Source organism: Lissotriton vulgaris, chromosome 8, assembly GCF_964263255.1.
Source record: "Lissotriton vulgaris chromosome 8, aLisVul1.2, whole genome shotgun sequence".
NCBI classification, from domain to species: domain Eukaryota; kingdom Metazoa; phylum Chordata; class Amphibia; order Caudata; family Salamandridae; genus Lissotriton; species Lissotriton vulgaris.
In genome coordinates, this window is record NC_141696.1 from 571,296,317 (window position 1) to 571,308,817 (window position 12,501).

Sequence of the window (12,501 nt, forward strand, 5' to 3'; positions counted from 1 at the left end):
GCGATTCCAGTGCGACTGTCCCCCCTCCTCTTCGCTCTTGCAATGGAGTTACTAGCGGAGTCGATATGGACGCAAACACCGGGGGGCATACAGCTAGGGAACAGCCTACATAAGGTATTGCTATATGCGGATGACCTATTAATTTATCTTCACGATATCACTGAGGTACCTGACAATCTTGTCCAAATCTTGTGGGAATTTGCGGCTATCTCTGACGTAAGGTAAACGTTGGTAAATCTAAGCTTTATGCCTTTAGCACAGGTGTCCCGGACCCGAACCTTGTACTAAACAGGGTATGGGTGCAATGGATTGCAGATACTTTCCAAAATCTTGGAATCAGAATAGATTGCCAGCCGACTGAGCTTTTGGACGGCAACCTAGGTAGGAAGCTCATGGACATCAAATCCCAGATGCGGTTCTGGAGCCCGCTTTTTCTTGCGGTGACCGTCAAAGTGGTGTTAGTGAAAATGGTGGCCTTACTGAGATTTTTTGTTCTATTTTGCCAATCTACCTGTTCCTGTGCAAGTTTCCTTTTTTTACTGCACTAGAGAAGTTGGTCAGGGACTTCATTTGGGGCTCCAACAGACACAGGGTGGCGATTAAAAAACTATATCTGCCCACTGACCAAGGGGGCTTAGCCACACCATGTCTAGATCACTACTTCTTGGCATCGCAACTTCAATGGGTGGCCAGATGAATGGCAGGTTGCCAATGCCACAACACTGCGACCATGCTTCCGCCGCTCACCCGGTCTCAGATTCTCCAGTTCTTTCATCCGGGTGCCAGTACACAGCCTCCTGAGTCTATATGGCCGAACATAGAACATAGATGTTATAAAAGAAGTCTCTACATAACTCGCAGTATCATGCCGTATGCCCCGCCCTCCCCCTAGAGGGTGCTCTTAAAAGACAGGGGATGTTTGCTGCTGTTGTGGTACAGCAGTGGCATATGGCCGGGGTTCAGACTCTGGGAGACCTCTACCGTGAGGGTGCCCTGATTCCACATGAGACCATGATCGAACAAGATGGGCTCCCCGCAGGGCATTTTCTCCTGCACCGATCTTTTTGGCAGCGATCACAGCGCTTTGGGAAACCGAGCAACCGAGCCACCCACACACCTAATTGTGCAATACTTGCATGTAATAGGACAAGGCACACGCCTGATACGATGGTTCGCAGCTTTGCTGCGCCAACACGCGGCATTCCAGTTTGCCTAGGTCTTGCTCTATTTAAGCCTAAGGGGGTCTGACAATTTTCGGACAAAGAGTGGGGACAGGTGCTGGCCAGCCTAGTTAAGACCACCAGGAATGCGAGGTTCAGGCAGATCCAATATTACATCATGCAGCTGGCTTACTATACGCCGGACAAAATTAACAGATACTTTCACCGTACTGACACCGCGTGTCCTAGATATTCTATTGTAGACGCAGACTTGATACCCATGCTGTGGAGTTGGACCAGTCTTAACACTTATTAGAGAGACGTGGCAGGCGCACCGCAGGCCTGCACAGAGAGAGAACTACCCTTTGAATGGGCGGGATACTTGTTGCATCGATTCTGCAGAACGAGCAACACCAAGTTTACATCCAGGTTCTTAAACTTGGGTATAATAGCAGCCAAACAGCTAATTGCAAAGCAATGGAAGGCTACAGACCCTTTGCACTTCCAGGCTTGGAGACACTCCACACTTGCATGGGCTAGGGCAGAGGGCATCGCGATTCGCCGCGAAGAAACAACAGGCCTTAGGAAACTACCAATAGCTACACACTGGGAGGCGACTCTTATGGCACTGCAACAACACGCTGACCTGCCAGTTCAACCAGCACTGACGTTCGTCCCGGATGGACAATGCAGCGCACGTGATTAGTATCTCTGGGGCGCCCACAGGGACCAATCCTACAGCTAAGACAGACGCTGGCACATTCACGGGGGACATATGGCTGCAGTAAGCGGCATAAACATAATAGACGACATTCGCCCACCCATGCGCAGGCAAGGGAAGGTACGCCAACTCGGCTCCCAGTTCTAATTCCTTCCCGACTGTGTGGTTGAAAATACAGTTTACCATGGTTCTCTTCATCACTCCAGCAATTCAAGGTTACTGCCTAAACATGAACGGGTTGTAGGCTTTCTCACAACCTCAAACCCTGAACGATGATGACCGTCCTGGTGCAATTCAATTGGTACGGTCATACATACATGCTCAACGAATATTTACTTGTAAAGATGTTGTAGTTAAAAGAACTGCTGTAAGTGACATAAAGACATACGCTGCTGACCATGTAACACTGTTTATTAATGTTACTGCCGTATTAAAATCAAAAATCAATAGAAAGATTTTTTTTTAAATTAAATAATGTAATGGTGAGCGATTACTTAAGGGCTAATGTACTTGACACTGTCGTCAATTACAGTCTTTCGTTCAATTAATTAACCCTACTTGGGGAGAGGATAATATATCCCCAGAGCCATTGGAGAGTGCTTTCATTCCAGGCAGGCATTTATTAACAAGGCCGTAGATCTGTCATTCTCCACGCCCTAACCATCTCTAGTTTAGTTTCTTATCATGTGCCTCTTAGCTTTGTGTATGTACTTGTATCCTCCCTCTCCCCAACATTCTACCCTATTCTAGTTTTTTTTCTGCAAAAGTTGCATTTGGAGGATTAAACAATGGGCATATACTGCTTAATCAAATTCAGAATAAATCTGGATTTGGAACCAGGTATCCCTTCTCACTGGTCAACAGGAATGCAAATCTCCCACCAGTGTATAGGAAGCACAAGTGAATGGTTTCTATAGAAAATGAATGTGAGAGCCCTAATAGCTCAGCTCTCGTATTTGCTTAGCTTTCGAGAAAATTATTACTCGGTCACTGTGATTTAGGATACCTCGGGTAACTGGGAAGAGCTTATGGTCATTGATTGGTGACCCTGGATGCATTAGTTCTCAACTATGGTAATAGAGGAGAATCATTTTGTAGGTAATTAAGATTTGTTTCGAGAAAGAGCCCAGCTCAATTGTATTGTTTAGACTTGGATTTCCATATTTTTGATTGAAAGACTAATGGTCTTGGGTTGATCCTAAACATCACTATCGATTGTCTCTTGATTTTTTTTTTTTTGCCCAGTGGCATTTTATGATTTTTTATAGCTCCGCATGGCGTTCACTTTATCTGGCACGTGTATTGACTGTGCGTGAAAGTTCCTTCATCCCTGTTGGAGTTATGTTACTATTTACATCACCTGTTGATTCGTTTAAATCTTTTGGGGGCTTTAGTCAAATCCTTCTTTGATTCTGTGACTTTTCCTAAGGATGGTATATTTTTCCTGGAGCCAAATGTAACCCAGTTTGCTTGCTTATTTTCATGTACATCCATGGTTTCCTGTTGGTCTTCTGACTTACTATAGATGTGTTTAGGGTTTTACATAAAGATTACGTTTGTGCTGTTCTTCATGGCTCCGTAGGTTGCTGCCTTTGCTTCCTAGGTTGATTTTCTCTTTAGGGTCTTTGTGATGTCCCTCCTTACCTCTCCAAACTACCTGTGTTCCCCAATACGGATCTCGAATATATTTCCTGCAGTGCTGTGATCACACTTCTAATGTGGGGTGAAGGACTGGTTCTGAAGAAGGTTATGTGCTGCCCCAGAGTATCTTTCATTTATGCATTTACTGTTGTCTATGTATATTTGGCTGTGCAAAACAAGTGGTTGTCTGATTTCTCTGGATTGGTGGGGGCAGCATGCAAGCATTGTTCACCCCATTCATACCAACTATTATTGGTTTCAAAGGTAAAAAGGGAACTAACAGGCATCATAGGTTCCTGAGGAGCACTTTGCGCAACTGTTACTTTGCTGGAAGCTCTCTCGGAGAAAGATCCATTCAGTTAGTTCTGAGCGGGTGCTCCCAATCTCCATGTCATAGCCCGACAAATCTGCATGGATTCTGACCATTCTGCCTTTGAATGCAAAGTCTGCTGAGCAATATTTGGGCAGAATCTACCACAACCCTCAGTGTTATGCCCACCAATTATTGTTAACCTGTGATTAGATATTTGACGGCTGGGGTAAGTACAGTGAAAACAGATTACATGATGCATCTGGGCCATATTGGATAGGTGTAAAGTCTCCTGCCAAAGTCTGTCTGATGCATGACAGTGTATGATGTGTTGTTTGGGGAAGTGAGGGGAGTGATAGCCAGTTTTTTTGGCATGCATTTCTTGTTTTGTATGCATGTGAAGTGTTCTATTAAATGTCTTATTTGGGAAGTTTGTATGTGGTAATTCTTCTGGCGCTGTGAGACATATGATAACTGTCAAGATAGCAAAGTGGGACATTATTGACTAAATGACAGATGTCTGCCATTGAGTTACAATTCGCTGTTAAGTATTGTGCCAGCACTCCAAATGGCCTTTGGCACTTGAATGGTCACCATATGAACGAGTTGTGTATATGTATCTAAGGGGTTCTGTTGTGTTTCTTGCCTGTAGAGGGATTTGTTGCCACCTATGCCCTAGCATTCATTATTGTTTCCTAGCATGCTGTAGGGCTTTCTTCTTGCTCATAAGCATCTCCATAGTAGAATAATAGGCGCCCTGGAGCACATTGTGTGTTTATTGTTAATGAGCACTTGTAAACCCTCAATTTGCAATTAGTAGAGTTTTTCAATAGTCCAGGATATGACTTTTTAAGTCAGTGGTGGCTCCTCCGCTAGGGCTGAGGAGCCCCGCCCCACTGCTTTGCACCAGTGAAATAAATGAAACTTAAAATGATAATAACTTGAGGTTATTATCATTTTATGTTTTCCTTCTTTGGCAGGTTTGCGGGCGGGCCAGGCTGCTCCGATGACAGAGGTTTGTCCACTCCACGTGTGCATGAATGTTTGGCTACCACTAAAGGACTGGCCAAACTGTCAAACACACTTTGCATGTTCTCCACTCAAGCTGCATTACAGATTGCGTTGAGAACATGCCAGGGATTCTATTCCCTGACTGAACACCGAACCACAGTCCTCAGACCGATCACAACGCTGCTTTGCTGTGTTTTGATTGGCTCAGAGGGGAGCCTGGGTGTTTCCTGTTCCGACCTCAGGGAAGAGACAGTGTAGATGAGACGCTGCTATCGGGCACGTTTTTGGTTTCTTTTTTTACAGCCTTACCCACCTCCTGCCCCCCCTCGATCTGTGTCGGCCACCAATGTGTTAAGGGTTTCCATCTCACACCAGAGCAATTAGGTTTTGTGGACATGTGCAAATATACTGGAATGCCAGTGTTAATGAGTTCTGTGTTTTTTTGGGTGGGTGAGCCCAAAGTGCTGAACCAAACTGTTCATATATTTGCTCTGTACAGGTCCCACTGACTAGCAATGTAGAGGTGTACTTAGTAACTGTAGAAGTGCTGTCAGGAGCCTTAATCGAATGGTATTTCTATATCCGGGCCTTAATTGATGTATGTTCTGTATAAACGTGTGCTGTTTTATGATGATGTGGTAGTGGCAGAACATTGAAAAACATAGTCACAGTAGGCTCAGAATTGGAGTTTACAAACCCATTTAAGTTAGGGATTTCCAAATTAGGTCGGGAGAGTTGCGTCCAAGCCACTGTTCATGATGATGATGGAGTATTAAAACGAGATCCATTTACAATCATGGTATGTAAATGCATCCTATGGGATATACTGAAAATCTGCCATGGATATGGCCCACTTGGACCTACACTGAAAACTGGGTCGAAGCAGGAATACTTCCCACTGCTGTATGATAACACCAAATTAGCAAAATAACGATCGGAAATAGAATCAAACTAGTGACGTGTGCAGAACTTCTGCGACCTATTAAAGCAGGGCTACTGCCTACTGCTGTACGTGTGACACAAGTCTTCTTAGTGAATTAGCGAACATGTGTGGACACATGGCACCTTGTGCATTCTTGCTGCGCTATTAGAGAATCTGACCCTCTACGTGCTTCATGGTTCATGCTGTAGCGGTGGTAGTCAAACTGCAATAGGTACTCTGCTTGGTTTGTGTTACTTTATTAAGCATCTGCAGACCTGCCATCCCAAAAAACGTTTTATTGTGCAAGAGAAGGGTGGGGCTTTGAGAAGGGGTGGGGCTTTCCTCTTAAAGAATCCTGGTGGGGCACAAAAGGGCGAGGAGTGGAGAAGGGGTTGGGCTTAGAGCCCATCATGGCCTAAAAAGTCTTTACTGCCCTCTTAAAATTACAAAAACAAAGGCTTCTGAACCCTCTGTAGTGTTTTTGGGGTAGAATGCAAAGTCCCTATTGGACTTATGAGCTAGAAACCTACTCTGTCTTAAAGGCTCTGTACCATCTATCAGGGATTTCCAGCTCATTGCGCGATATCGGCTCTTCTCTGGCACGTAGGAACCCTGTTAGCTGGCAGGTTTGTAGTTGCTTTGCGTAGTTATGTATAGAAGCTGCCAGCTGCCGTCTGCAAGGAGGCTGTTTCCCAACGGAATAGGAGGTTTGTCGTCAGCACAATTAAGACCTGGTGACACAATGCGGCAGTGCCTGTGGCTGGTTCGCGACAGTACTTCTAGAGACCAGCATTATTACTCAGCTGGAAAAATGTATGTCATGGATATTAGAACGGTTTTAATTAACTGCGCAATAAATTATTATTATTACGGATTATCCCACGGAATTTAAATATCTATTCTACACCCAATGCAATCTCAATCTTAATACTCAAAGGGCCTTTTTAATTGAAGCAAATCCAGCGAACCTGTACCTTTCTAAATCCTTCAAGTTAATCTTGACTTCTTAAGATCCCAGAGGTGCAGTGGCCGGCTGCCTCATCCACCCCCTCCCCGCTTCCAGTATTCCTCGCCAGCTGGTACTGCTTGGTACTGTGCAGCAGACGTCTCCCATAACCTTACTTCGAGCACACCATCAATCTATGCCCTCTTTTGCACTCTTTGTCCTCATTTGTAGCCTTGCAGATGAAAAACAGAAGGTTTTCAGTAGTCACTGCCAAATTGACTACTCGAACTGGTATGAACCTGAGGCATTAACTGCGGCTGCCCTGGAAGAGGAGCCAAGTAAATGTGCATGCCGTCCTCCACAAAAAGTCATCATTTGTAGAACAGCGCCAAAAAACGAATATTTAGTCAATGGACAAAATGCATTGTTTCGAAGGGTTTGCAGGCATTAGCTAATTTCTTCCAAGTTGTGTGTTGATTTCCTAAAGTGTCCTTTGAAGACGCAGGAAACTGTTGATTGTAGAGCTGGAATGGGCTTGATATGGACTTTCCCTCTTTGCCGAAGTAGGGAAACGTGGAAAAATAATATTGGACATGATTCTCAAACATTTATCTATACATAAGTAGAACTTCTGTTTAATGACCTGCACGCCTAAATTATGCAATCTTGATTCCCAGAATCAGGGTCTTCAGAATTTTCTTACAGCAGGAAAGGCATAGTGCTAAAGAGATTCCACTAATCTAGCATGGTAGGTTTCCCACAATGTTATTTCTAGAGGTAGCGGCTGGAAAAGAGGCATGCCTGGGGCTTGGACAGGCAAAAGGCAGCAAACCACTTTATACTGCGGGTGTTCGCAAAAAAGTTCCTACTCCTATCCACTGAAAACCACATAATGTTCCACCAAGTGTTGAAACATTTCTATTTGCCTGTACTTCCTCATTATTCTGTCGAGTGCTCTGCAGCATGACTAGCACTAGGGCACCCTGTTCTGGATGAAAGTGCACTCTGTAAATTCTTTTTGAGCCGTTTCTGCCTGGGAAACATAAATAAAACTATTATTGTTAAAGGATAGGCAGATTTTGAGGGTGGGAAAGGGGTATGAATTCCCCAACATTTCATGGAGTTTTTCAACTGGGACAAAAAAACGTAGTTCAGCTGAAGATGCTCAGATCGACTTAACTCACTCCTGCACATTACCGGCCCAGCAAAAACGTACTCCTGAAGGAAATGTGTAGAAAAAGAAATTGTTGACTGGGAGTATGCATAGAAATTTACTATGTGCATATTCATGAATATTTTGTGACTCCCTCAAAGCTCAACAATCTGCGCCATTCCTAGGCATAACTCTCAAATAGTTTTAAGCCATAATCTCTCTTTGCCTCATTTCCGTCATCAAGCCACGCTGGGAGTAGTTGTCTTTTATAGGATAAACCTTGAATTGTGCAGTTTTCATGTCACTGTATCAAGGCCGGCAGTAGTGACCCACAATAATAATGCATTGACTACGTTTTCTACCACTACATCACCAGATAGGTATATATTTGCTATTCTATACGCCACCTGTTCTTACCTTATGTGGTACGTAGGATTCAAGTGGAGTAAAGAATAGTAATTTATCCTTACATTGCATTGTAGGGTTAAGTCCAAGTTCAAGTAACACAACAGAGGGATCACTTCTTGTTTGTATCTGTACCGTATTACAGATGTGGGCTCAATGGCAAAGAAGTCTTCAGGAGCCACACTTACTGTGTGCCACATAAGGGTGTTGCACACTCACTGTGCTTCGTGAGGGCTTCACTCAGGAGGGTGACCCCCAGGCATCCCTTTCACCAAATGGAGGACCGTCTGCCGTCATTGAAAATTGCTAAACCTCTTTCACTAATGCGCCCTCCTCAGTGCAGGTGCGAATTGTCTGAGGACAGCAAATGTTTAAATATAATTGGACTTACTGTCCTGGTCCTCGCCGTGCACAGCACATTAAGGGTGCGCCCTGGCGCTATCTGAGACACTGAGCCCGATATTTATTTTGGGCCCTCTGGCATGGTGCGGTGGGGACGGTATTTTATAGGCCCCGACTGAACCGGTCTCAGTGGGAACTGATTAGGTGCCAATCTAAACAGGAACTCCCGGCTTCCTTCGTCTCGGTCTGTAAGGAAGGCTCGGGTAGCAACAGCCACCGCATCACTTCCCGGCCTAGCAGAAGAAAACAGGGAGCCGCTTCCTCTCCCTCCTGGTGTGTTTGTCGGTTGAGGTGAAGTTCCTTAGGAACATAAGGTGTTGACGTTTTTCCAAACACACTCACACAGGCACTGGGTGCAGGTGAACATGTCCGCAGTAGAGTCCGGCGCCACTGAGACCACCGACCACAGGCTCTTTTGGGAGAACCCCGCTCTTCGCCAGGCAGCCAGTATCCTCCCAGCCTTCGCCTCCTCTCGTTTTCTGGCATCAGCTTTAAGCTCGACCTCCAGGGAGGAAAGCTGCTTGTAGTCGCAGGGATAGGAGGTGTGGTGGTAATCAAGCGCGCGCGGGTTCTGCCCGGCTGGATGCTGATGTAGGAGTTTGAGAAAGAAGCCACCTAGAAGGCAGAACTAAACACCAACGGGCACCTTGAAGCAGAGCGAGCGTGCGCACTAATGAGGAGGCTCGCGCGGCCGAGTCTCTGCCACAGGTCAGCCGCAGAGAGCTCGCGGCCCTCGGGGGTTGACGCCGCGCGCGCTGTTGCAGTGAATCCCGGACTGAGGGCGGTGGCAGCTGCTCGCACCTTCATGCGGGAACAAGGTGTCGCCGGAAAGTTACACCTACAGACTCGAAGACACGCGGAATACATCTTTTTGGCGCTGTGGAATCCGCCGGCTTTGGGTTTTTTTACGAAGTGAGAAACTAAAAGCTACTTGCTCTTACTGATTTGAATTTATCTGAGCGAACGCGGCCTCCTTGACACATTCCAGAGAGGGCAATTTGAGTGCTGCAGCCAAAGAATCCGCTTCCCTGGAGGACCACGGATAGACTAGGGAGCCTTTTTGAACTGGACTCGGTCGGATTTGCTTATCGTTGGCATTTGTTTATATGCTTGTCGCCTGTTACCGCCTTGTGTGGTGTTGCTGCAAGGTGCCTGGACGGGGGAAATATCTGAGGTGGCGTCTGTTCGGTCTGTCCAGTTGTGTTTGGTCTTTTCACATTGAGACTTCTGTTGACCTGCCTTTTGACCTCACTGCTGTACTTTTCTAGTAAATGTGCATGCGCTATGACACAACGCGGATTTCTAAGAGAGGGGCACGACAGTCACCACAGGGTCTTCACCAGAGCCGGTCACATCCTCCACCATGTTTCTGCGACCCTGCAGCGGTCACTCCCGAAAAGGCACAGGAGAAAGAGCTCTCATCCATCCTGGTCCGGTGAGGTGGCCCTCTGCAACTGACTACCTTCTATACAGTTCTTGTGTATGCCTCTTGCTCATGAATGTTGAAGGCTGCTTGGAGTGTGTGTGTGCGTGTTGGGTACTGTTCAAATGTTCAACTGAAGGCCTGTTCATTGTTTAATCTAACAGGCATAGTTTGCCTACCTACAAAAGAGACAGGTATACCAAGTTTGGAGGTGGAAGCCTGCGCTCAACAGAAGGGCTTTAAATAGATGTTAAGTAAATTATCTAGTAAATTGGTTTCTTCCAATGATCTTTAATGCTATTAGTTCAAGTGCTCATAGGTGATATGCTTAAGAAAAGAACTGTTTTTATATATATTTTTTCTGCACTGGTAATTTAATGGAGGAGTCGCGTACATCCAGAAAAAGCAGTTAACTTTATCCAGAAAAAAAGTATTTCACTTTATTTTTATCTCTGTGATTTTCTGCAGCTCTCATTTTGTTCGATCTTTTCAGGGTTTTATATCTAGCTGATTAGCCGACTGGGTTAGGCATACCTGCTAACTAATTCTAATTTCTATAAGTTAATATGGACATTGTGTTGCCAGACTATTTTTAGGTCTGGTGTGAGCCAAGACCTTTAAATTTCAATAAAATGATATATATCGATTTACTTACAGGAGATTTCATTCAGCCCTTTTGGTATGCGCATATTTCTTTCATCCACTACAGCATACATAAGTAATAAGAGTCATCACACATCAACCAAAATAAAACTTCAGTTAATATTTTGGGGGCACAGCAGCTGCAAAAACACAGACCGCTATATTATACTTGCTGATACTTGCATTGCAACGCATCTCGAATTGTCTGTGAATGACCTACCCATCGTGAATCAGCTTTGATGCCATTCAGAGTTTGCTGCCACTGCATGCATATATAGAGATGCACGTGCAAGCCGGCATTGGCTGCCTTCTTTGAATATTTTTTATAAAATATTTTGAAAAACATTTGGAAATGGGCTACTGGGCATAAACCTGTGTGAGTATGTCAAAGTCACAAAAACTTAATTCAGTGTAAACACAGTAAACCATAAAAGTACATAAAAACATACAATTCACAATAAAAACAGTCATATATTATGAAGTAATGCAACAACAACAACAAAACAACAAAGGAGTTTATAAAGCGCTTGGTGACGCCATCACGGCGTGTCCCCGCGCTGTGGAAAGAAGTCAGGTGCATAGTAGGGAGTTACAGGGAAAACAGGTGAGTTTTTAAGCTTTTCCTGAAGGCATCACCTCTCTGAATGAAAAACCCACGCAAAAAATCGTTATGCATTAAAAAAAACTTAAAAGTAGGTATTGTATCGGAGAAGTAGGGTAATGGACTTGGCAGGAGATTAATGAGATCGTATTCTGATGAGTATATTGAACATCACCTTGACGGGTATGTATAAAACGAGGCTGCTCTAAGTCCTGACTTGAATCATACTCCTTTAAATTAGGCCTACACACCAAGCAGGGATGCAGATTAAAATCTCCTTCCAGCAAAATTATAGGGGCAGTTGAATGAGCTATAAACCAACCTTCCAGACGGGATCTTAACTCCCCCTCCAGAGGTAAATCTGAACGGGTGACTTACAAACATTAATAAGGAGCATGTGGATGTTATGGTGAAATGTCAAGAACACCTGAGAAAGCACGATCCCCTTGATCGAACTTGACAGTTCAACACATTTAAAAACAATGAATATGTAACCAAATATTAGAAAATTGTACATTTATTAAGAATAAGATTGTCCAAACAATATTAAAAACACAATGTACTATACATCATACAATAAAAAAAGTTGTAGCAAAATACACCAAAATATAGTTAAAATAAAGCTAATATACTCTTAATTATGACCCGCATAATAAAAAACAGACAGAAACATGTAATACGTAAGGTTTGTTCAATACAATTTGTACATCCAATTTCCTATATTGTCACTTTGTTTTATACGTAGATATAATCTGTATTTCAACAAAAGTGTTGGAATCCTGAATTGTACTTGAAAAGTGCAACAACGCGTTTCGATGGATACAACATATTACACCATCTTTATCAAGACTTTAATATTTTTCTGTCATGTGAGGAGGGTCAACAGTTTTTCTTCCGTTGACACTAGTTCTATTGTGATAAGATTCTGGCAGTTCCTCAGTAGGTCTACCCACTACAGCTTGCGTGTAGAGATGATAATAAAGCTTTTTAGCAATAAAACTTCATACGCTGTATGAGGAAGGTTTGGGTGGGATCACAGTGATCTCCTATCTCTGATAAATTGCTTCCCTCTACTTATTTTGTTCGTTTTGTGGATCCGTATTTATGAGGATCTGTTTAAGCGGCAGTTTCCTTGTCCCGCCAACGACCAAGTTAACAAGCATT

At 44.1% G+C, this 12,501-nt stretch overlaps 1 protein-coding gene across 13 annotated transcripts in view; it reads left to right on the forward strand.

Annotated features, from left to right (window-relative positions):
• The window catches only part of MCF2L (MCF.2 cell line derived transforming sequence like), a 1,277,242-nt gene that overhangs the window by 444,017 nt on the left and 820,724 nt on the right, over positions 1-12,501 (forward strand). For 2 of the 13 annotated variants that reach the window (XM_086934402.1, XM_086934388.1), the window contains exon 1: positions 9,012-10,106. The exons of the other annotated variants lie outside the window; for them this stretch is intronic. In XM_086934402.1, coding sequence (XP_086790528.1) covers positions 9,956-10,106 — 151 coding nt within the window. In that variant the 5' untranslated portion in view covers positions 9,012-9,955. Of the gene's footprint in view, positions 1-9,011; positions 10,107-12,501 lie in introns of those variants that run through there. 13 annotated transcript variants of the gene reach the window in all.